Source organism: Setaria viridis, chromosome 9 (genome assembly GCF_005286985.2).
Source record: "Setaria viridis chromosome 9, Setaria_viridis_v4.0, whole genome shotgun sequence".
Taxonomy (NCBI): domain Eukaryota; kingdom Viridiplantae; phylum Streptophyta; class Magnoliopsida; order Poales; family Poaceae; genus Setaria; species Setaria viridis.
This window is the reverse complement of record NC_048271.2, coordinates 5,541,348-5,562,679: the sequence shown is the minus strand read 5'-3', so window position 1 is coordinate 5,562,679 and position 21,332 is coordinate 5,541,348. Positions and strand designations below refer to the sequence as shown.

The following is a 21,332-nucleotide window of genomic DNA, read 5'->3' as shown; positions in this document are numbered from 1 at the left end:
GCTAGAGCCACACAGGGGAAAAATGGCACACATCGTATTTGCTAATATATAGGTTCGGTTAGGGCATCCATGTCTAGATAGGTGATGGATATAATACTAGATGGGTGGTATGCAAAATATTTACAAATCTGTAGATCCGGTAACAGTTTCCATGATTAGTAGTGGGATGTCCCATTACGCCCACAGCTTTGTCTTAATTCATTTACGGTTCTAAACCATCCAACCTTTTAAACACATTCCTTAAATACAAATATAATGATTTTAAGCATGTCATCAAATGGAATTTTAAAAAATAGTTAATAGATTAATTTATCGGTGGGAACAATTTGTATATAAATAACTCAAGCATGCGTAACTTGTAACGTACTATAAAATAAATATTTTAATGTATAACAATAACTTGTAACATACTATAAAATAAATACTTTTTAATGTATAACAAGGAGAACATGGGAACTAGGACATATCCATGTTGACCTCCACCTACCTTCGCGAAAAAAGGTTAACTAGAATGGAAGCATTGTTATGCAAGGAGAGACATTGGGAGGCAGGATAATGGCACCAATAAAATGCGACCCTCAAAATAAATTGTAAATACTTGCGTGCATGTTGAAAAAGCAAAAACAGTTAAGATCGCACTTGGAATTTATCGTAAAAAATGCGCTTAAAACTGGCGACGGGCACGCAGCTGGAAGCTACTTTTTAATTATTAAAAGGAGCAATTAAGTCGAATCTTGCACAAACATCTGTATAGTGATAGTTTTTTACTTGAATACATGACTACTCATAATGTGAAAAAAAAGAGAAGCATGAATGGACCGCGATGATCGAGAGTTACATGTCAACAACATAACTACTTGATGTAACCATACATGCAAACATCTATATTCATTCAGCATTTCTAGAAATTCGTGTTTAAGTTCTTCGATCCATAGATTGTTATCAAAACTCATTGTTGATATAAATAAATCAATTAAAGAGCGGGAGCATATGACCCACCCTATTCTGCAGCACGTTGAGTAGTTGTGTGTACGGTGTACCCGGAGCGGAAGACGGCAAACACCGCCTCCGGAATCGCTAAAACCTCTACCTCTGAGTGCCGCGCTCCCTCTTTCCCGTCTGTGGCGGCTATCCCCCTCCTCCCATCTTCCTCCTCACCCTTCTAGGGTTTATCCTCTACCACCGCCTCTCCCCACCATAAACAATTTTGCTGTCGAATTGCGCCCCCTATCCCGCGCCGCCCCTCCCGCAGGGTGTCCACGCCGCTCGTCCCGTGGCCGCCCTCCACCTTCTGCCTCCGCGCCGATCGCCGCCGCCCCTCCCCCCGACAGCCGCCGCCATCGCTCCGGCCCGCGGATCCGCGGCTGCACCTCGTAGACGACCGGCGCCGAGCTTCCCTCCCGTCGTCGCCGCCACGAGGTCCCTTCAGGCCGGATTCGCTTATCCGAAGGATCTGCCATGGCGACTGTTGCTCCTGCCCCGACCGTTGCTGACCGTATCCTTTCTTCGTTTGATCTGTGTGGTCTTGGAGTAATACTATATGATATTTTTCAGCCATGTTTATATTTGAAAAAATTAAACTTTCCACTAAATCGTCGTGTAAATTGTATGATTGAACTGTGAGGCGCTTGCTCGAATTCGATCTTTTTCCTTGATTCGTGAGTTGCAGAGGCCACCAATCTCCTGCAGAAGCTGTCTCTGGAGAGCAATAATGATGGCTCCAACGCTGCCAAAAAGGTAGCTTTCTAGGCAGTTTTCGGTGATTTTTGTTTTGTAAAATTCTTCTTAGTGGAAGGAGGGATTCACTATTAATAATATAAAAAATCATGCCTTCCTAATTGTACAATTGTAGCCTTCTGGGTTGCCATATGGATCTGCCAACTCTGGAGATGCACAGAGCCCTGCTTCGCAGGTGGACAGGTCGATAACACCTCTGCTGCAAGAGGCCATGGACCCTAACTTCTTCTACCAGCCCAGTGGATATGCCTCTCCAGCATATTACTATCCTAGTGGTACATAAACCTATGCTCTCCTTGTCGCCGCAAACCTTTGTAGGTGGCTAAGCTCAATAATTGCGATGTCTGATTCATGTATCTTGGTTCACCAGGTTATGATGGCTCAGCCAATGAGTGGGACTCAAGGTATGTTGGTCATGAAGGAATGGAGATGCCCCCTGTAAGTTGACATTTTTTGTTGACTGTGCCATTATCTCAACTATGTGTATTTTTGGGTTTAAAATACATTAGATTAGCGTTCACCTTGTCTAGGAAGCTAAGAACAAATATAGAATGGCAGGTGTACACATTCAGGGCTGTTAGTTCTGACTTTTGGTGAATCACTTATGTACTCATGCAGATAGCATAAGAGATGAAGCTGATTCCTTTTTCTTTTCTGTTGAACCAATGTAGCAGAGTGTGTACGGCGACATGTACCATGGATATGGTTATGCTCCGTATGGCCCATATCCTTCGGGTTCTCCTGCACCAAATGCTGGGCATGATGGCCAATCATATGGCTCTCAGCAATATCAGTACCCGACTCAGTATTATCAGTCACCAACCCCAACGAACGCAACACACGGTGTAAATGGTGCCAGTTCTCAACCTGAGATGCCTTCTGTTGTCAGTCACCCGACACGTATTTTGGTAGATGCAACAAAAACAAGCGCAAATGGGAGTGCTACTGGTATGCCGACTGCTAACAACAGTTCGCTGCCGCGTAAGCAGACCAACCTAGCAAACAATGGTTCATATGGAAGAGGACATATGCAAGGTGGCGGACCTTCTGCAAGCAATTATGGTCACAGTGGTCTTCGTTCTCCAGCTCAATGGTATGATGGGCCAGTTTACTCGAATGGGCATCAGAGACCAACTGCTAGTTCCACATCTTACCGTTCCAGTTCATCTTCTGTGAAAAGTCAGAGCCAGCGTCCAACAGCAAACCTCATGGTGTGTTCTCCGAACAAATCATTTTCATAATATTGTTTTGCAGAGTTCCTTTTTAAGTAATTATGTCTGGCAATCAATGACTCATTGAAGCTTGCTCTCACATATTCTTGATAATGACATGTACAACCTTTCTTAAGACTCTGCACATAAGAATGTGATGCATTTGCATGTTTGGATTATTATGGCAAGTATGCAGTGTCCTTGAATAAAGCTTAGCTGTTAGTTTCATTATTTCCAGGGTATACATACACAGATGCCTTCGTCTGGGATGGGTTTGACCTCACCTAGCTATCCTTCTAGGATGTACCCCGACAACAGATTATTTGGACAGTACGGTCAGTACGGGAACACACTGAAAGGTGGCCTTGGTTTTGGATCAAATGTGTATAACTCAAGAAACAACGGGCGGTGGGGAGTCATGGATACCAAATACAAGCCTAGAGGGCGTGCACCTTTTGGTTTTGGGGGTGAGAATCAAGATGGCTTTACTGAGCTGAACAGAGGACCAAGGTCTGGTGGTTTCAAGCACCAAAAGCAGTTCGGGCCTACTGTCACTATTGCTGTGAAGGGCCAGGCTCTCCCTTCAGTGGGTAAACAGAGCAGTGCTCTTACAGACAAAGGCCAATTTAACCAGGAAGGATTTCCTGTAGCCTACAAGGATGCAAAATTCTTTGTTATCAAATCATATAGTGAAGATGATGTGCACAAGAGTATAAAATACAACGTGTGGGCTAGCACTCCTAATGGCAATAAGAAGCTGGATGCTGGATACCGAGAGGCTCAGGAGAAATCCAGTGACTGCCCAGTGTTCTTGTTTTTCTCTGTAAGTCTGTTGCATGTTTCCCTATTATTACCTGTTCTTTGATATTCCCTGTTTGACTTTGACCTTGCCCCTTAGGTGAACACTAGTGGTCAGTTTGTTGGTGTTGCTGAAATGGTTGGTCCTGTTGACTTTGATAAGACTGTGGAGTATTGGCAACAAGACAAATGGAATGGTTGTTTCCCACTCAAGTGGCACATAGTCAAGGATGTGCCCAACAACATCTTGAAGCATATTACTCTGGATAACAATGATAACAAGCCTGTTACAAACAGCCGTGACACACAAGAGGTATATTTTACTGAAATCTACTGGCTTTGACACTTAATAGTGATAAATTATATCATGATGCAACAGGCAGGAGTTACTGTAAAGATAATATTTTACTTAGTTTATTTTCAGGATATTTAAAGTATTTACATGTTTATCAGGGGGTGCTTCAAAAGCCAATGGGAACTACAAAATATGAAATGTTTATTTCCTGATCTTGTTTACTGTAATGTATGTCTATGCATGTTTACAGTCGTATGACTATGCCGTGTTTACAGTCATGTTCCCTGAAAATCTTCATGTAACATGATCTTATTTATCTATAAGTATAAGCTAGGCTGCCTGACAGCCAATTATATATAACTGTAAGCTGAATATAATTTATCTTTTCAGCAGCCTACTTACAAAGGGCCCTGTGTTGTCCATAATGCTGCAGGTTAAGCTTGAGCAAGGTCTTGAAATGTTGAAGATTTTCAAAGAACATGTTAGCAAAACCTCAATTTTGGATGATTTTGGTTTTTACGAGAATCGCCAAAAGTTGATGCAGGAAAAGAGAGCAAAGCAGCAATCGCTTCAAGGCCAGGCAAGTGCTGATACTGGTGTTACTACAGTTTCTGTGGTTCTGTATGGATTGAAATGATAGGTTCTGAATTCTGATGTCACCAAATTGTTGTTCACATTGTCCAGGGGGGTGATGTATCTCAAGAGAAGGACAAGGATGCAACTGATGGCAATCTAGGGGCACAGAAACATGCATTGAGCAAGGAAGGCACTCTTGCTGAGGAAGCGTCAAATGCCTCCAAACCTGTCGCTGAAAGTGGCGTATCAAATGGAAACTAAGCATCATATGTTACCTATCTGTTGCCTTGGCCGGCAAATGATCTTGCAAATGCTGCAGGTTTTGTGGTATCTGCAAATTAAGATATATTAATTACTGCCTGAATTATAGACCTGGTTTGGTACTGGAGCTCGTTAGCTGGGGGGGCTCATCATGGGAGAGTTTACTTCAATTTCCTGTTTTAGTTGTGTGACTGGTTTTTCGTGTCGTGCTACCTGTGTTAGGTCTCTTACATACCCTGTGACAATGGGATTGTTGTAACCCTTGCTCTTTTCCCCCCCTTATTTTAGCTATATTATTGTTAGCGAAGCAGCCGATTTCTATACTTCTGAACAACATTAAGTAGTTTTTTGCATGTCGCGGTACTGCTGGAGAGTAATAAAACAAGACTCTGGGTTTAAGCTTTTTTTTTTATCATGCACTGTATATCTCGTGCTTGATCCATTTTCTGCTCACGAACACTACAGCCATCTGTGGTTTCTTTGCCTGGATGATTCCCTAAAACTGGTGTGACATGACCCTTTTTTTTCCTATCATAAATGTGTCGTGCTTTGAACATAAACCCTCTCTTGAAAATTTAGCATCATGGATGAATGTAAATGAATAAGGATGCTGAAGTTATAGGGATGCTGAAGTTACACGGGACGTTATCTAGTATCTTGTCTTGTGTGTTATGCAGGTCATGTTAATAAGCTGTGACTTTGTAAATGAATGCGGTCATGGATGAGTGCAGGAAGGTGGAGCCCTGTAGCCTTTAGATAAGGCCGCTCGTCGCAGGAACGCATTGAGCAGTGTTACGCCAATATTGTGAATCGCTACTAGACCATCAGGGATTACACAACCATTAGAACAAGCTCCCTTTCATTTATTTTCTTAGCGAAGCCTTGGCCTTCCATTTCATTTATTTTCTTAGCGAAGCCGAGACCTATGAAACGCAAACGCGGACATGGATAAATTTGATATGTTTCTTTTAAGAATCAAATTTGATGTTGATTTGAATTTGATGTCTGACGGACTAATAATGGCAACAACAATTTGGCCATGATAAAACAGGCCCAGTAAACCAATCCGTTGGGCCACGAACTTCAGGCCCGTGAGATCGGCCCACCCGTGGACACCAAAACGAATTGCTGACGTAATACTAGATCTAGCAATTTCTCCCTCGAGCTCGCAGCGAATTTCCGTAGCCGCCTCCGAAACCCTAATCCCCAAATCAACCAGCCCGAAGCCGCGGAATCCGCCCGCACATCGTCTGTCGGCATGGCGATCGCCCGCACCGGCGTGTACGTCGACGACTACCTGGAGTGTAAGACTTACGCGCTTCCATTTCACGGTCTATCGGATTTGTTACCGCGCCTCCGATTGCTCGCTCTTACCGGTTGCTTTTGTGTTTGGAATCGTGTAGACTCAAGCACCTTGGCCGGCGACCTGCAGAGGATCCTTTCCACTATGCGCGAGCTCGACGACAGGGCACATGGTGATGATTTATCTCCATTTCTTGTTTTCTTATATAAGAATAATGTTCGCAATTTTTTTCTCTTCTGTTGAATCGATATGTAGACTATTTTTGTTAGTGTCTGTTGATGCTAAGTTGTATTTTCGTGAACTGTAGATGACATGTGAGCACTGATTGATGCTTGGTGGGATGGTTGGATGATTGTTTTTGCTTAAGTTTGTCGTATGGTTTGTGTTTCAGGCATTATGGGTCAGACCAAAGAGCAGATCAAGTATCTCCTGGGAGTATCGTCCCATGGGTATGACAGGCCAAACATGGATGATGATGAATCAGAGAGGATGAAGAAGGATATTGAAGCTAGTCAGGACAATGCTCTGAGTCTCTGCACCGAGAAAGTGTTGCTGGCACGCCAAGCTTATGACCTGGTACTGCTTCATTGCTGTTGTTTCCCTGAAATTCAATGTTAAGCGTTCATCTAGTGCCACACTATTTATTTCATGTTTGCTACTCATCTTAATTGCTGTTTAATTTCTATTCCCCAAGCATCTCTAACATTTTGTTCTGAACTCCAAAATTACTGCAAGAGTATGCGTTTGTACTATTGTACAAATTGAAACAAATTCTAGGGTCAAGTCTTTGTAGCCACTGATATGCTCTGAGTTGCTTATGTTACAAGTTGCACAAATTCAAATATAAGTAGTAACTGGACTTCTAGAAATGATTTGCCAGATGAAATTAAATTAAATATGGTACGAAAAAGCATGATGCGATTCATATTGTTTGATATGCCACCATATATCTAAGATTAAATGTTTAGAATCGTAACACCTGTTATACCCATGTGGAAGTAGAGCGATTTTGAGGAATCCGGATCAACCCAGAATTAGAAGTTTTTTTAGTCTTACCATTTTATTTGGTGTCTCTTACTTTGTGTGGATATCTAATTGTAAGCACCTTCGACATTATTGTACAGATAGAGAGCCATATCAAACGTCTTGATGAAGACCTGGGCCAGTTTGCAGAAGATTTAAAGCATGGTATTAGCAATCATGTCAGATTTTAGACATCATTGTGCGATGCCATTCTTAGTTATTCATCAAACAGATTATTGACCTCTCCCTCTCAATTGCAGAAGGGAAGATACCTCCAGACGAACCGCCAGTCCTTCCTCCAATTCCGGTGGTTAGCAGGGATGAGAAAAGGAGGCTTGGTTTTAGTACACCTCAAGCATCAAAGAAATTTAGAGAGAGGGAGTGGGACAGGGAAAGGGGTATGGACTTTGATTTAATGCCCCCTCCAGGTAGCAGCAAGAAAGCAGGTACACCTATGGATGTAGATCAAATGATTGATCCAAATGAACCAACGTATTGTATATGCCACCAGGTCAGTTTTGAAACAATATACGTCTTAATTTTTCCTGGAACTTATATTTGCATCTTATCTAAAATCTTTTTTCGCAAATGCTCGCTGAATAAAATTCTTATTCGTCATTGGTATTTCAGGTTTCTTATGGCGATATGATTGCCTGTGACAATGAGAATGTAAGTTGTTTTGGTGCCAAATAATCATGACTCATGGGTTATTTGTCAGAGTTAAATTATAGTATCCTTTAGGTTATAAGCCTGCCAGATCTCTGAGTTAAATTTTTGCAGAGGTGTTTTTACTTGGGGATTTTTTAAGACTTCTTTGTTTCCATTTCAAACAACAGAAGTAGCGTTCAGTTCAATATACTTTGTTGCAGCTAGACTTCTCGATAGTGCATCATCTTATCTTTAAGTTTGTGGTTTTCTATACTTGCTGCCATTCAGAGTTGCAGACTAGAGTTTGCTCACTGCTTTACTCTTATGGCTGGGATATAATGTTGGCATGTTCTCGTATATTCTGGAGCATGTTGCAGTTCAGATACAGTAGAATTCGTCAATTGCAATATGTTCATACAGCATTTTGTCCCCTGTTCAATGGCTTTGCTAGTTACACAGGCCATCTTTTGTCATTGAGTCATCATGACACAGTAAACCAGGTAAAGGCACCTGCACATATCCAAAACTTAACTTTTCCAAACTTTTTGTCAAGAAATCACGGTCATACCAGCATGCGTGGTGTATGACTCTTTGCGATTGCTGAAATAGTGAAATAGTATGATCTCCAAACATCGTTACAAACCAAAATTGAACTTTTTCCGACCTTTGTGTCGACAACTCATGGTTATTTGCGTATGACTTTTTCCAATCATGCATAAAGCCTAAACTGAAATAGTATGATTTCCAAACACTGCTACTAAAGAAACATCCAGCAGATTTGTTCCTACCAAATGTTACGATTAGAATCCACAATTGGGTCATGCTGTCACATTTGAAACACCAATGTTATGGTATAAATTTTTTCTTGTGTGAAAGCTATCTATCTCCTCTTAAGTGCTAATTGTTTTACCTTCACTCAACAGTGTGAAGGAGGCGAATGGTTTCATTACACATGTGTGGGTTTGACTCCAGAAACGAGATTCAAGGGGAAATGGTTTTGCCCGACATGCAGGAATCTTCAATGAGGGTTCTCCTAAGTTGGTAAGATGCATACCAGTAACAGTTACTTTATAAAACAAATCCTTGTTACAATTCATGTTCCTATACGGTATCGTAGATTTTTAAACCCTGTAGGCTGTTCCTTTAGTACAGTCTTTCCTCATTAGAAAGAAATTTCCTACCGCCTGATGATTAATTGTTCATATTAACTCCAAATTGCTGTGGCTCTTCACATCTTTCCATTTCTATTTGCATATATTGCATGGGGACTATCTCAGCACTGACAAAGCTTCCTACAGCTCAACTCCAGAATTAAACTTGATTAGAGATGCTTCCTTTCAGCTGCCTGTTGTACAATATTACTATGATGGCCGACAAAGCTATTAGGTAAAGATTTGGCAGGATTTCTTTTCCGATCCAACTAACACATCACAATTTTTCCAACAGTATGTTTGCTCAACAGCGGCAAGGATGCAAATGGTTCCTTATATGTTGGCCTGAGACCTAAATTGGGACTGAAGGAGTGGTGATGGTTTGGCCCAACATGCAGGATCTTCTACCCGAGGTTGTCCAAAGTTGGTAGGGTGCAAAACTTGTCACAACTTGGAGCTGTTGCTTAAAGTGAGCTTGACATGGCCCATGGGAGGCTTCTTCATCTTTTTAGTAATGTACATGCTTGGCAGGGACGGGGATTTTTCCTTGTTCAGAATAACATATGGGATCTAGAAATGTTTGTAGTTGTGATAAGAAACGCTGTGTTGTTCCTTGGTGCTGCTGACCACATTGCATCTTAGCATCATCGCATTCGACATCTGTTGGAAACTTACAAGGTTAATGTTCGTAGTCCCTCGGTTTTCAGTTGTGAGCATTTCACTATGAGCATCTGTTACATTTGATGTGATGCTCCAGGGACATTTTGTTCTCCCAGCACCACTGGTTCCTAGGTATTCAGCCATTCAGGCCTGCAGGCGAAGCGCTGAAGCCTAAAAGCAGGGGCTGCGCAGGTGTTCAGCCCCCCGGTCACTTGCATCCGGCCCGCAGGCCCCAGCACGACAGGCTCAGGCATGGCTCTCCATGGCGTACTCTTTTCAGCTCAAGATCTGGGCGCGTGGCTGTAGACACGGGCACATCGCCTCCGTCACGTGCTTCTAGTCCTCGTCCTCGTCCTCGCCGTCGGGCTCGGCCGTCGCGCCGCCCACGAGTAGTTGCAGCCCTGGAGTAGTTCTCTTCTCTGGATAAGATCCCGCCTGCTCTTCTTGTATACAAATATCCTTGAATATGGAGACGATGTGTAGCTTAAAGTGAGTGTAACAATGGCAGCTTGTTCCTTGGTCTCTTGGTCATGCGCGTACTTGGTCTTGGCATGAACAGGGAATGATCTTTGTTCGGAACTTCTTGCTGTCAGATTTAGAAATGCTTTGTAGTTGTGAATTGTGATGTGAAGCTCAGAAGCTGTGTTGCGTTGCAACATCGAACAATATGGACATCGTCCGCCTACATTTCAATAATATTGTTATCAGCATTTCAATATGGACATCACCATTCACCACAGTTGTTGCTACATATACAACTGTAGGTGCAGCAGTGCCGGTGAGCCTAGAGATTGGGGTTGCGCAGGTATTGAGCCCCCTGCCACGTTTCACCGGCCCCCAGCACCACGGGCTCCAGCATGGCAGGCCCCACGACCACGTAGGCGTACTTGCCGTACCACTGGTACTGGGATCCTGGGCTGAACACGTACAGCTCCTCGAACCCACTCCTGTGCAAGCGAACGGAGTTCCTCCTACCCTGCAGTTCCAAGAACTCGCATCAGCCATCACTCTCCTGGCCCTGCATTCCTATTCAACCGAATGCATAGATCACTGAACAACGACGGAGTTCTTTCTCATGGTTCCTTACCCTGTCCATGATGGTGAACTCCCTGGGCGCGTGGCTGTAGACGCGGCACACCGCGTCCGTCAAGTGCTTGTAGTCGTCGTCCTCCTCGCCGTCGGGCTGGTCGTCGTCCGCCGCGCCGCCGCGGTCCCGGCCGCCGGAGAGGATCATGTCGAAGCCCCTGTTCGCCCACCGGTGGTGCCGGGCCGCGGGCTGCCGCGCGGCGGCTTGGTAGTCCGGAGGGATGATGCTGAACTCCGACAGCGCCGGCTCGACGGTGCGGTACTCGGAGCCCTGCAGCCCCAGCGCGTAGGTGGCATCCGGGGTGCTCACGCGCAGGTGGTTCGACACGCCGCACGACAGCGCCATCGGCGCCGACGACGCGCCGTTCGTCACAGCGAGCTCCGTCGACAGCGCCTCCGGGTGCAGCGTCACCACGCACCTCGCCGCCGCCGCGTTCCCCGGCGCCGCCGACGCGAGCTCGACCTGCAAGGAAACGCGCTGTGTCATGGCAGCGTCCCGTGATAAGATCACATTCTGTGGCGCCGCTGCGCGTACCTCAATGGAGGTCGTGGGATTTCCGCGGACGTCGCGGAGCGACCACGCACCACCCGGCGACCACCCGCCGCCGCCGCCGCCGGTGGCGCAGCGGAGGTCCACGGCCACGCCGCCGCGGATGACGGCCCGCCCGCCGGGGCCCTCGGTGACGTTCGTGTGGAGCACCTCCGTGACGGTGCCGTGCCACATGGCGGGCTTGTAGGACGTGACGAGGCCGCTGGGGAGCAGCAGGTGCGCCACGCTGCCGTTGCTCAGCGCCATCTTGACGGCGCAGCTGCCGCCCACGGGCTCGAAGCCCACGCCGTGGCCGGCGAACTCGGCGGCCAGGTACTCCACGTTGACAGGGGCGGGGGAGGGAGCAGCCGCCGCTTCTTCCGCCGCCGTCGCCGGCGCCAGCGCGCGCACCTGAGGAGCTGCTGAACTCGCAAACCGCGCCCTCTGGCTGCCGCCGCCGCCTAGCTTGGGGGAGAGGCACATAGAGATATGCTTCCTTGAGCTGGTGAGAGGGGTTGGAGTGGCATGGGGCGCTGCAGTGGCAGCAGGAGTGCAGAAGGGCGCCATGGCCAGCTCTTGCAGGAACTGGTGAATGGTGAGTGGCAGCGTAGCGGTGTAGCCTTATCTGCAACTCTGGAAGTGTGAAGTGTCTCACTGAAGTCAGCTTCGGATTGGCAGTAGGCCAAAGGTTGGGAAAGGATAGGAAAATATCTCTTTGTTGGATTACCTTTCGCATGTACTTTTTCGCAGTATATTTTTCAAGTGTTTTTATTTTAATTTGGCAGCATGTCAATCGTTTTCTGTGGTAAATTTTTTCGCCTACTGCCGAAATTGCATGCGCAGGTTGTTTGGAATGTATTTGCAAGCAAATTTAGTGTTTTCAGAACATTCTAAAACGAAAATAGCAAATTTAGTGTTTGCAAGGTAACATAATTATGGGGCAAAACCATCATTTCTAAAACGGTAGGCTTTTGGGTGTTTTAGAATCTTCAACAGCGATTTTTCTAGTGCCTTTGATTTCTAAACCAACAGTTTTTGCAATATCATGGTTTTTTGAAACTGCAATCCAAACAGGTTACGGACGGCGTTTTCATCAGTTTGACAGTTAGCCTGTCTTAGATTTTGTTGGCATGTGTTTAGCTAGGCCAGCTGATGTGCCCTTGTTACCTTGCTCCCCTCCTCCATGAGGTCAGAGGCCATCAGAAATTCTTGCATGAGTGAATCAGCACATGATGGACTTGTAGCAACCGCTCTCTGCTTATTACATGCACTGCACGCTTGATTTCTCTACCGCTAAAACCAGAAATGATAATGATTCATTAGTGCAGGGCAGATGGTACACCCACCACCATCTCATTATTTTGGGCCCGTACTAATTTGCCATCAGGGCTGGTGGTCCAGCTCGATCGCCTTCCTGTCCAGAGCTAGTAATTTGGCAGACATAAAAATTCCTTAATCTGAATTGGCTAAGCACGTTGAGTATTTGCGATCGAAAACGGAGAGCATGAGTATTTATCTGCAGTACATTGGTATAATTTTTGCCTACTACTGCAAAGTCTACGGCAGATAAATAAAGAATAAAAGACAAGTATTGTTTTCGTTGCAGCCGTACAGATTCTGCTCCCAAAGCTCCAAGCCTCCAAGCTTTACCCAGGCTCTTCCTCCACCTGCTCCCTTCTGTCTCCCCTCTAGAACATTCTATGTCCACAATCTGCTTATTTTATATAAAAAAAATGCCAATCCTTGTTTCTGAAAGAAAATGAAAAGAGAAAATATGTAAGCCGTCCACAATCTGATTATTTTCGAACTAATTGGCAGGCAAAGTTTTAAAGTTTGTCTGAATTTTAATAGAAGTGTCGGGTATTTGTGAAGGGAAGGAGTAAGCTTAGATGATAGTTTGCTAAAAATAATTAGTTGACGCTTGAAATGGAACAAAATTGGTGGCAAGAGAGCAAATCCTACAAACTCCACGCTGAATTTTCGTATATGTAACCTTAATAATAACCACAAGAAAATAAAGTATCCGTTGGACACCAAACGTTGCAACCAGTGTCTCACACCAGAGCCATGAAAATCATACTAAATTCCAAAGCACATTTTTTTTTGATCCATTTGTCAAAGCCAATCGTTCTTTGGATAATGTGACAGGTAGTTGCACAATGTTCAGAATCGATGCATATTCACCGAACACATTAGGTAGTCTGTCCTCCCAAAAAATAAAGACCAATTGCTTAATTAAAAACGATCAATAATAATTACTAGCAATAATACTTTTTTTTTTGCAGCAGTGTCCTCGTCCATCTCGTCTTTTTACATATCCACCCCGCCAATAATAACGCGGCGCTCGGGGCGCAGAGGAGGCAAAAGGAAGGAAGCGCAGCGGGGGGGGGAGCGCCAGACGGACGAGCCGAGCGCCACCGCCACTAGAAAAAGCGAGCGCCCAAAACCCTAGCTCCCGCGCGGCACCGCGCAGATCCGGGGCTCCCGCGCGATGGCGGAGGCGGAGGCCGCGGGGTCGTCGTCGTCGAGGCGGCGGATGGAGGACAAGGAGGGGGCGGCGGCAGCGGCAGCGGCGGCGATGGAGGCGGACGCGGAGGCGGGGGCCAGGGGAAGGGGAGAGGACGAGGACGAGGAGGGCGAGAGCAGCGACTACACGTCGGAGGACGAGGGCACCGAGGACTACCGCCGCGGCGGGTACCACGCCGTCCGCGTAGGGGACTCCTTCAAGCAGGGAGCCTACGTCGTGCAGTCCAAGCTCGGATGGGGCCACTTCTCCACCGTCTGGCTCGCCTGGGACACCGCCCACTCCGTGCGTGCCCTTACCCCTTTTCTCGAGATATCTTCGTGTTCAATTCAAATGACTAGTGTTGTCGCTAGTATGCAACAGGGGTTCGATCTGGATGCGGTTTGTCTAGTTTCCTGTGGCAGTTTGCCTGTGCCCACCAACTGCTCGTTCTTTTGCCGTAGAGATACTAGAATGGATTGCTTGTAAATGATAACTACTGTTTCATTTTTGGTTGCCACTACTGCAGGCAAATATTTTGATTCGTTTATTCGCTGATGTTTAGAGATTCAGGCCGCAACCTGTCTAATGTTTCTGGATTTGTTGATTCTGTGTGCAGAGATATGTGGCACTGAAGGTGCAAAAGAGCGCTCAGCACTACACGGAGGCGGCCATGGATGAGATCAAGATCTTGAAGCAGATCGCTGATGGTGATCCTGATGACTCCAAATGTGTTGTTAAGCTCCTTGACCACTTCAAGCACTCGGGCCCTAATGGCAACCATGTGTGCATGGTATTTGAGTTTCTTGGTGATAACTTGTTGACCCTGATAAAGTACACGAACTATCGTGGAATTCCCCTTCCGATGGTCAAGGAGATATGCCGCCATGTGCTCATCGGCCTCGACTACCTCCACCGCACGCTTTCTATTATTCACACTGACCTTAAGCCTGAGAATATATTGCTTGTGTCTACCATTGACCCCTCAAAGGACCCCCAGAAGTCAGGTGTGCCCTTGGTTCTGCCTTCTGCCAAGACAGACGAGCCAACTCCAAAGGCGCCTGCACCATCAGTAAATGGTGGCCTCTCCAAGAACCAGAAGAAGAAGATCCGGAGGAAAGCCAAACGTGCAGCTGCTGCAACTTCAGAAGGTGGTAATGCTGTGGCATCTGCTGACACAGATGGGTCAGACGACAGAGGAGATCTAGGCACAACAAATGAGGGCAGTCCTAGCCAGGATGGAGCTAAGAAGCGGTCAAAAGGAGATAGACAGGGTAGCAAAGGGGCTAAGAAGAAGATGGCAATGGAGGCTGATCTGAAGTGCAAGCTGGTGGACTTTGGAAATGCATGTTGGACATACAAGCAGTTTACAAGTGACATTCAAACAAGGCAGTACAGATGTCCTGAGGTTATACTTGGTTCCAAGTATTCTACATCTGCTGACCTATGGTCCTTTGCGTGCATCTGCTTCGAGCTTGCCACGGGGGATGTACTGTTTGATCCACACAGTGGTGACAATTTCGACAGAGATGAGGTATATCTATTTGTTTTCATTACCTAGAGTTCAACTATTTACATACTTCTCATAGTGTCATATCTAAATAAAATTAAGATCACCTGTAAACAGCACCCCTCTCTAACTTGAACAAAATGTTGTTCTCAATAGGTCAAGAAAAGCCTTCTATACTGACTTACTGAGACTTGCACTGAACACAATATAGTTGGCCCAACAGTTGTAATTTCTTTGATTTGTAGTTATGCTTTAATCTCATAATCAATCATTGAACTAGAAGCAACTAGCATATGGTTTGATGAAGTACTCTTTTATTATTACATGATTTACTTTGGTGTCAGGTAGCTCTCTTTTACTTCAGCGGGAACCTTAACAACATATCCCATTTAAACTATGATAAGCAAATATGAATCTGGAAAAGATACGCAATGTCCTTTTGTATTGTCTTTTAACTATGCAACCAACAGGTTCTACAGTCTTTTCCCCACATAGTAACTAAATGGATTTTTCAATTTTGTCCTTTATTTCCCATGTTTACATGCGTACATCTAGATAGTTATTTTTCATGTACTTACCATTGGTTATATCTGTAATGACATAGATTTTTGTAACTTTGCATCACCGCAAATACAATCTGTGGATTACCCAGTATCCTCTCTTTTATGTGAGTTATGTGCTGCAAAATTGATACCACCGGATTTGTATTTAAAGTTTAGTGATTATGATTTTGTAACTAGTAATAAAATATCACAGTAAAATTTTATGGTCAAAAATCAATTTTGCATAGTGAGGCTACTCACCTGTAAAAATGAAATAAGGGAGTATTCTTCTATAGTTCTGTACCTCAGTGATTTTTTTCCCACCAGAACTACCTTCATTGCTTACCTCTGTTGTTTTTTTCTTTAAGCACTTTACAGTTTTTGTTTGTCCAATCATGATGCTACGATTTTAACCATGAAATTGTCTTACATATGTATCTCCTATCCATTATTATGGATGCATTTGTGATATATATTTTGAGAAAGTGATAACTTTCATCATGTCCAAATTGTTTTTGTGCACGAATAGTAAACTTGATGTCTAAAAAACAGACTACAATGAATGGTTAGGAAACTAATTTATACTAAGGTGATAGAGCTAGAAACTGCTGCTTCTTTCTGGCTGCTTCTGCTGACAGTGCAGTTTGTTATTACTCCCTTTTGACTCTTGAGTTTTTGCTGCACCCAGACTGGGCTGAATGAGAATTTTGTTTGCTATTTCTTGTGTCCTGTTAACAAGAATTAATATATGAATAGCAAATCGTTTTTTATTTTTTGTGGTATACGGTCTTGAGCCTCATAGAATGGTATGAGATGAAAATTTAATTTGTTTGGATTGAGCTAAAGTTTAAAGCATTTATCATGTGGTTTATTCTAGTTAATTGGCCTCCGCAATTTTTGGGGATAAACTGCTGATTATTTCTTGAATAAAAAACTACATCAGGATTCTTGATTTGAACAGTATTTTGCATGTGCCAAGTATGTGCCCCCTAGACAGCAGTATTTCATTTTTCTGAGGAAATGATTTGACTTGTTCCCTTACCAATGGAGTCATATTCTGAGCAATTCTACCTAATGCAGGATCACCTTGCGCTGATGATGGAGCTACTAGGAATGATGCCTCGTAAGGTAAAAGAAAAGGATGTTTCAACCTTCAGTTCCCATAGTTTTTTTTAAGAAAATGTTGATAGTGTTCTTAATTATATGACAAAAATGCTGTTTGTTTCCTAGATTGCCTTGGGTGGTCGGTACTCGCGCGAGTTCTTCAATCGGTATGGAGATCTGAGGCATATCCGACGCTTGCGGTTCTGGCCTCTGAACAAGGTGCTGATGGAGAAGTACGAGTTCACTGAAAGAAACGCAAATGACATGGCGGATTTTCTTGTACCGATACTTGATTTTGTTCCTGAGAAGCGTCCTACAGCTGCTCAATTGCTTCAGCATCCATGGCTTGATGCTGGTCCGCTTCAAAAGCAACCTACAACCCTGCCAGATTCTACGCAGAATTCAGCTGATGGTGTTTCAGAGAAGCAAAGGAAAGAGAATGAAGAAAGAGATGCAATGGCAGTAGAGCTGGGGAACATTGCCATAGATGGTGCTTCGCCATCCAGGACGGTGAGTGATCCTCAAGCAAGCACGAATAAAGCAACTGCTACCCCTTCTAAGAAGTGAGATGCTGTTGTTTTTACAACCTCAGTTCTTCCTGTGTGGGAAACGGTTGTTTCTTTAGGTTTGAAATATGTTAGGGATAGTTACCCGGGGAAAAGAAGAGTAGGGGGTTGGACTTCGTTGTATGGGGTTGGATGGACAAGGTTAGATTTGTTGGGGGGCGGCAGAGGCCCTTGCTTTTTTTTTCTTCCTGAGAACATATTCTTTTGTACAATTAGGATCTGCAATTTTTTAAGCCATCTAGGAGTGAATTGAATGACTGAGCAAAGTCACTTTTACATATTTACTTCCTGTGGAAGCCTGGGGCTTTCTGGTAGGATTTGGCTGGGAACCATCTGAAAGCAGGTGCCTGGAACATCCATGTTTAAGCTTTACATTGTTTTTGAAAAACAAAATTTTAGATGATTGCATCTAGAATGTTGCATCCATCCGTTTGCACGTGCGCATGCGTTCGCACCAATTGCAGTATACACGCGGATGTACGGTCTAGGTGGATTTGGAAGCTGATATTGTGATCTGACGCCATTGGAAGTCACTGACATATGGGCCATGCAGTACGCGCAAGCCATATCTGAACACCCATGTCATGGCAAAAAATGAGCTGGGTTACTACACTATCGGTTCGATGCCGTAGGCCATAGCTGTGTCACTAGCAACATAGACAAATAGATAACTGAACAACATAGCATAACTGAACAGCATTCAAGGATAACAGAACATAGCAATTCAAATATTCAAAAACGGCAGAAATTTTTTAACCAGCACAACTGAACAGCATTCGAGAGGATAACAGAACATAGCTCAGCCGGCACCGAGGTTAACTATGCCATAGCACAGAACAAACATAAGATACGGTGGTATTACTTCATAGTAGATTTACTAGCTTGTACTAACAAGATCAAATAAACTAGAAAGGTCCCCAGCGGCATCTATACAACTTGTGAACAAAAGCCTCACAATCCCCGAAGGGGTTTCCTTGCTCTCGAGACACTGCATACAAAAAACATTACAACAATGAGCCACGTCGCCATTTATAGAATGAGGAGGATTACAAAAAACATTACAAAAAAATAACTTGTCAGAGAAGGAGGGGGAAGGCCTACAGCAATGAAATTTATAGAATGGATGAGGCATGGAACGTCCTTCAAGCCGTCCCTTGGTAATTTTGTAAATAGATGGAGATCATCGCTGCGTTTGATTGCTTATATACGTCCCCAACAGACAATGCAAAAAGGAAAAGGAAAGAAAGAATTTTTTTTTAGGAAGAAGAAAGAAATTGCACATCGTTTAACATCATGGACATAGCTGCATTGAATTTATATATCTTTAACATTCCAATAATATACAAGAAGCCTGTGGTTCCTTAACATTGGCAGGACAGAAACGTAGGCTCTATAACTGCGGCAGAGCCACCCGTCAACAGCCATACATAAATAGAAAAACAACATATTTGCACAATTGCACCACGACAATATGATTGTACAGAGTTTCTTCAAAAAAAAAGAGGAAAGAGAAGCATGCAAATCATGTGACTACATCACCACAACACAAAATTGAGGACAATACCAATTCGTGGGGCAATAGGGCATCGATGGTGGGGATGACGTGAATACCTGTCTGGGAAGCATGAGGGGATTCAGAGCTTCCTGCCAATATATGACGATAAAAATAAACATCAAACATATTTGGAATTCACTCATACATCGGCCAATGACGTTTTGGACAGCGACACGGTCTCCAAAGCATTACTTTGACTCCTTATTTTTATAAAAATATTTATCCAAAAGTGATATATGTATATTTTTATGAAAGTATTTTTCAAGACAAATGTATTTATATGGCTTTCACATTTCCAAACTCAACAACTTAAAAGTTATTCATGATTTATATTCCCAATGTTTGACCCAAATCTTGTCCAAAACGACTTCCTTTTCCTATACGGAGGGAGTACACACACATACCTTGACCACGTACACACACATGCCTAGCAACCAGCCAATGACATAAAGAGACAACCCCGATCGAGGAGGCAATCACAACGCCGCAATGGTTAGAACTTTAGAAGCATAGGAGGGTACCGTACCTAAGCCGCGGCGAGGTATGGCGGGCGGCGCCTGGAGCGGAGCGGACGGCGGAGGAAGCCTGTGCGAGGATGTCGACTCCTTTCTCGCTCCCAAAAACGCAGGCGTGTAGATCCAAATCAGGCGTGCGTGATGGATTTTTTTTATTTTTATATATTTTTTTACAATTTTGCAGAAATAAATAGTCGAATCAAAAATTTGCAAAAATAGACGTATGCCGTCGAACCAAACGGCGGTATGGCTCTTTTCGTCGTATGAAACAGCGGAAGGGTGCCGGCGCCACGTGCGAGCCTGCCTCGCCGGCTGAAACGGTGGGAGGGGCAAGGGCTCTTCCGCCGTTTGAGCCTGCAGTAAGGCCTCCCGCGGGGTTGGCGACGCTATAGCCGGTTGAAACGGCTATAAACATCCTTTCAACTATTTTCCCTTCATTTTTTTGACTTTTATCAATTATTTTTCCTTCATAACTTCGTAATATGTAACTATATATGTAACTATATGAGGCTGTACCTCTATTTTGAATATTGTTCCCTTAATTTTTTATGACATTTTTTAGAAAGGTAGAGTGATTGCACGAAATCATTGAAAATCATTAAACTCCTAGCCTAGATAGAGTAGTCTGTGGATAACCACACATCGTACGTTATACAATCGTACACATGATAGCATGCACCGGTGTACAAAAGATAAAAGAGGTCCTACACACTAAATGCGTCCTCGCTTGAAATGAGGCTGATCACCCCGACCCCGACTACGCCTCACTGCCCGCTGCGCTGCTCTGGTCTGCTGCTGGTCGTACGTCAAGGGCTCCCGTAGGGCAACGTCGCGAGACGGACGTCCTGCTGCGGCCTCAGGTGGTGTCGCGAGCTCCTGGGTCGCGTCCTGTGTAGGAGCCTCCGGGGCATCATGCAACTGCGAGGCACCGATCACGTCAGGCTCAGGTCTAAAAAGATCGTCCACCCATGCATGGACGCTGGACCTCTATCCCTCGTCCTCGACGGAGTCCTCCGAAGCCCCTCCGCGGTATGCGAACCCTGTTATGCACCAAGGCAATGGTATTGTTAGTTTCATTGCGTATTTAAAATGGAATATAAAACATATATTCATCACGCACGGTAATGGCGCAGCTATGTGCCTGGTGCAGCAGAAGATGGGCCGCTCCATTGTAAGCTCCGTACATCTGCGGGCTGTGTTAATAAATTATTAGTTAGTAAGGTGAATTGGATAATATTTCATCAATGGTGTATGACTAAGTAACATTCACATACTTGTTGAGGTCACGTACTGCGGAAGAGTGGACGGCCCGGCGGTGGCATGCCAAAATGGTGGTGGTGGCGGTGTGGCTCAGGACGTCTCGGTCGCTGGCGCATGTGCCTGTGGTGCAGTACATGGGCCCGAGTACGACGGACAAACAGGTGGTTAACAGGACATACCGGCCTGGTGGGTAGGAGGTAGAGAGGACGGACGGGGGTAGGCAGCCCATGACGGAAGCACGACGTCCCCGCGACCGCCACGACAGCTGACGGCCCTCAGGAACCTACTGCAGGCACCCAAAGCCCTCCTGTACAACATCTTGTGCTGCTCCATAAACAGCTGCTAGAAGTGGTCAACGCCGCACCTGAGCTCAGTGGCGACCTCTACAATAATGTCGTACTTTTGGCAAGAGGATAAGGTTGAAGTTAGCCACACCACATGATGCAGTTTGAGTAATAAATGATGCAGAAGCTTACCGCGACGTCAAAGTTGACGTCCC

At 44.8% G+C, this 21,332-nt stretch overlaps 4 protein-coding genes across 5 annotated transcripts; 3 read left to right on the top strand and 1 right to left on the bottom strand.

The window, feature by feature from the left end:
- Positions 1-1,118: 1,118 nt before the first annotated feature.
- LOC117840142 (YTH domain-containing protein ECT4) lies at positions 1,119-5,290 on the top strand. 2 transcript variants are annotated; one of them, XM_034720602.2, is made up of 9 exons: positions 1,119-1,495; positions 1,670-1,737; positions 1,853-2,012; positions 2,108-2,175; positions 2,412-2,948; positions 3,187-3,771; positions 3,847-4,059; positions 4,475-4,621; positions 4,726-5,290. In XM_034720602.2, exons 1-9 carry the CDS (start codon positions 1,459-1,461, stop codon positions 4,876-4,878), a joined length of 1,968 nt encoding a protein of 655 aa, XP_034576493.1. In that variant the 5' UTR covers positions 1,119-1,458; the 3' UTR covers positions 4,879-5,290. The 2 variants fall into 2 exon arrangements, with proteins under 2 accessions (XP_034576493.1, XP_034576492.1); XM_034720601.2 differs by having other exon boundaries at positions 1,120-1,495; positions 2,409-2,948.
- Positions 5,291-6,005: 715 nt separating this feature from the next.
- Positions 6,006-9,719, top strand: LOC117840144 (PHD finger protein ING2). The gene is made up of 8 exons (XM_034720605.2): positions 6,006-6,182; positions 6,282-6,353; positions 6,573-6,757; positions 7,306-7,369; positions 7,465-7,715; positions 7,835-7,873; positions 8,776-8,893; positions 9,299-9,719. The coding sequence occupies exons 1-7, from the start codon at positions 6,137-6,139 to the stop codon at positions 8,875-8,877; spliced, it is 759 nt and encodes a 252-aa protein (XP_034576496.1). The 5' UTR covers positions 6,006-6,136; the 3' UTR covers positions 8,878-8,893; positions 9,299-9,719.
- A 589-nt stretch (positions 9,720-10,308) lies between these two features.
- Positions 10,309-11,948, bottom strand: LOC117840143 (protein NDH-DEPENDENT CYCLIC ELECTRON FLOW 5). The gene is made up of 3 exons (XM_034720603.2): positions 11,285-11,948; positions 10,751-11,212; positions 10,309-10,639 (listed from the first exon to the last, which is right to left on the bottom strand). Exons 1-3 carry the CDS (start codon positions 11,843-11,845, stop codon positions 10,448-10,450), a joined length of 1,215 nt encoding a protein of 404 aa, XP_034576494.1. The 5' UTR covers positions 11,846-11,948; the 3' UTR covers positions 10,309-10,447.
- A 1,686-nt stretch (positions 11,949-13,634) lies between these two features.
- On the top strand, positions 13,635-17,783 carry LOC117838813 (uncharacterized). Its single transcript, XM_034718983.2, has 4 exons — positions 13,635-14,087; positions 14,401-15,315; positions 16,914-16,961; positions 17,064-17,783. Exons 1-4 carry the CDS (start codon positions 13,770-13,772, stop codon positions 17,502-17,504), a joined length of 1,722 nt encoding a protein of 573 aa, XP_034574874.1. The 5' UTR covers positions 13,635-13,769; the 3' UTR covers positions 17,505-17,783.
- The last annotated feature ends 3,549 nt before the right edge of the window (positions 17,784-21,332 follow it).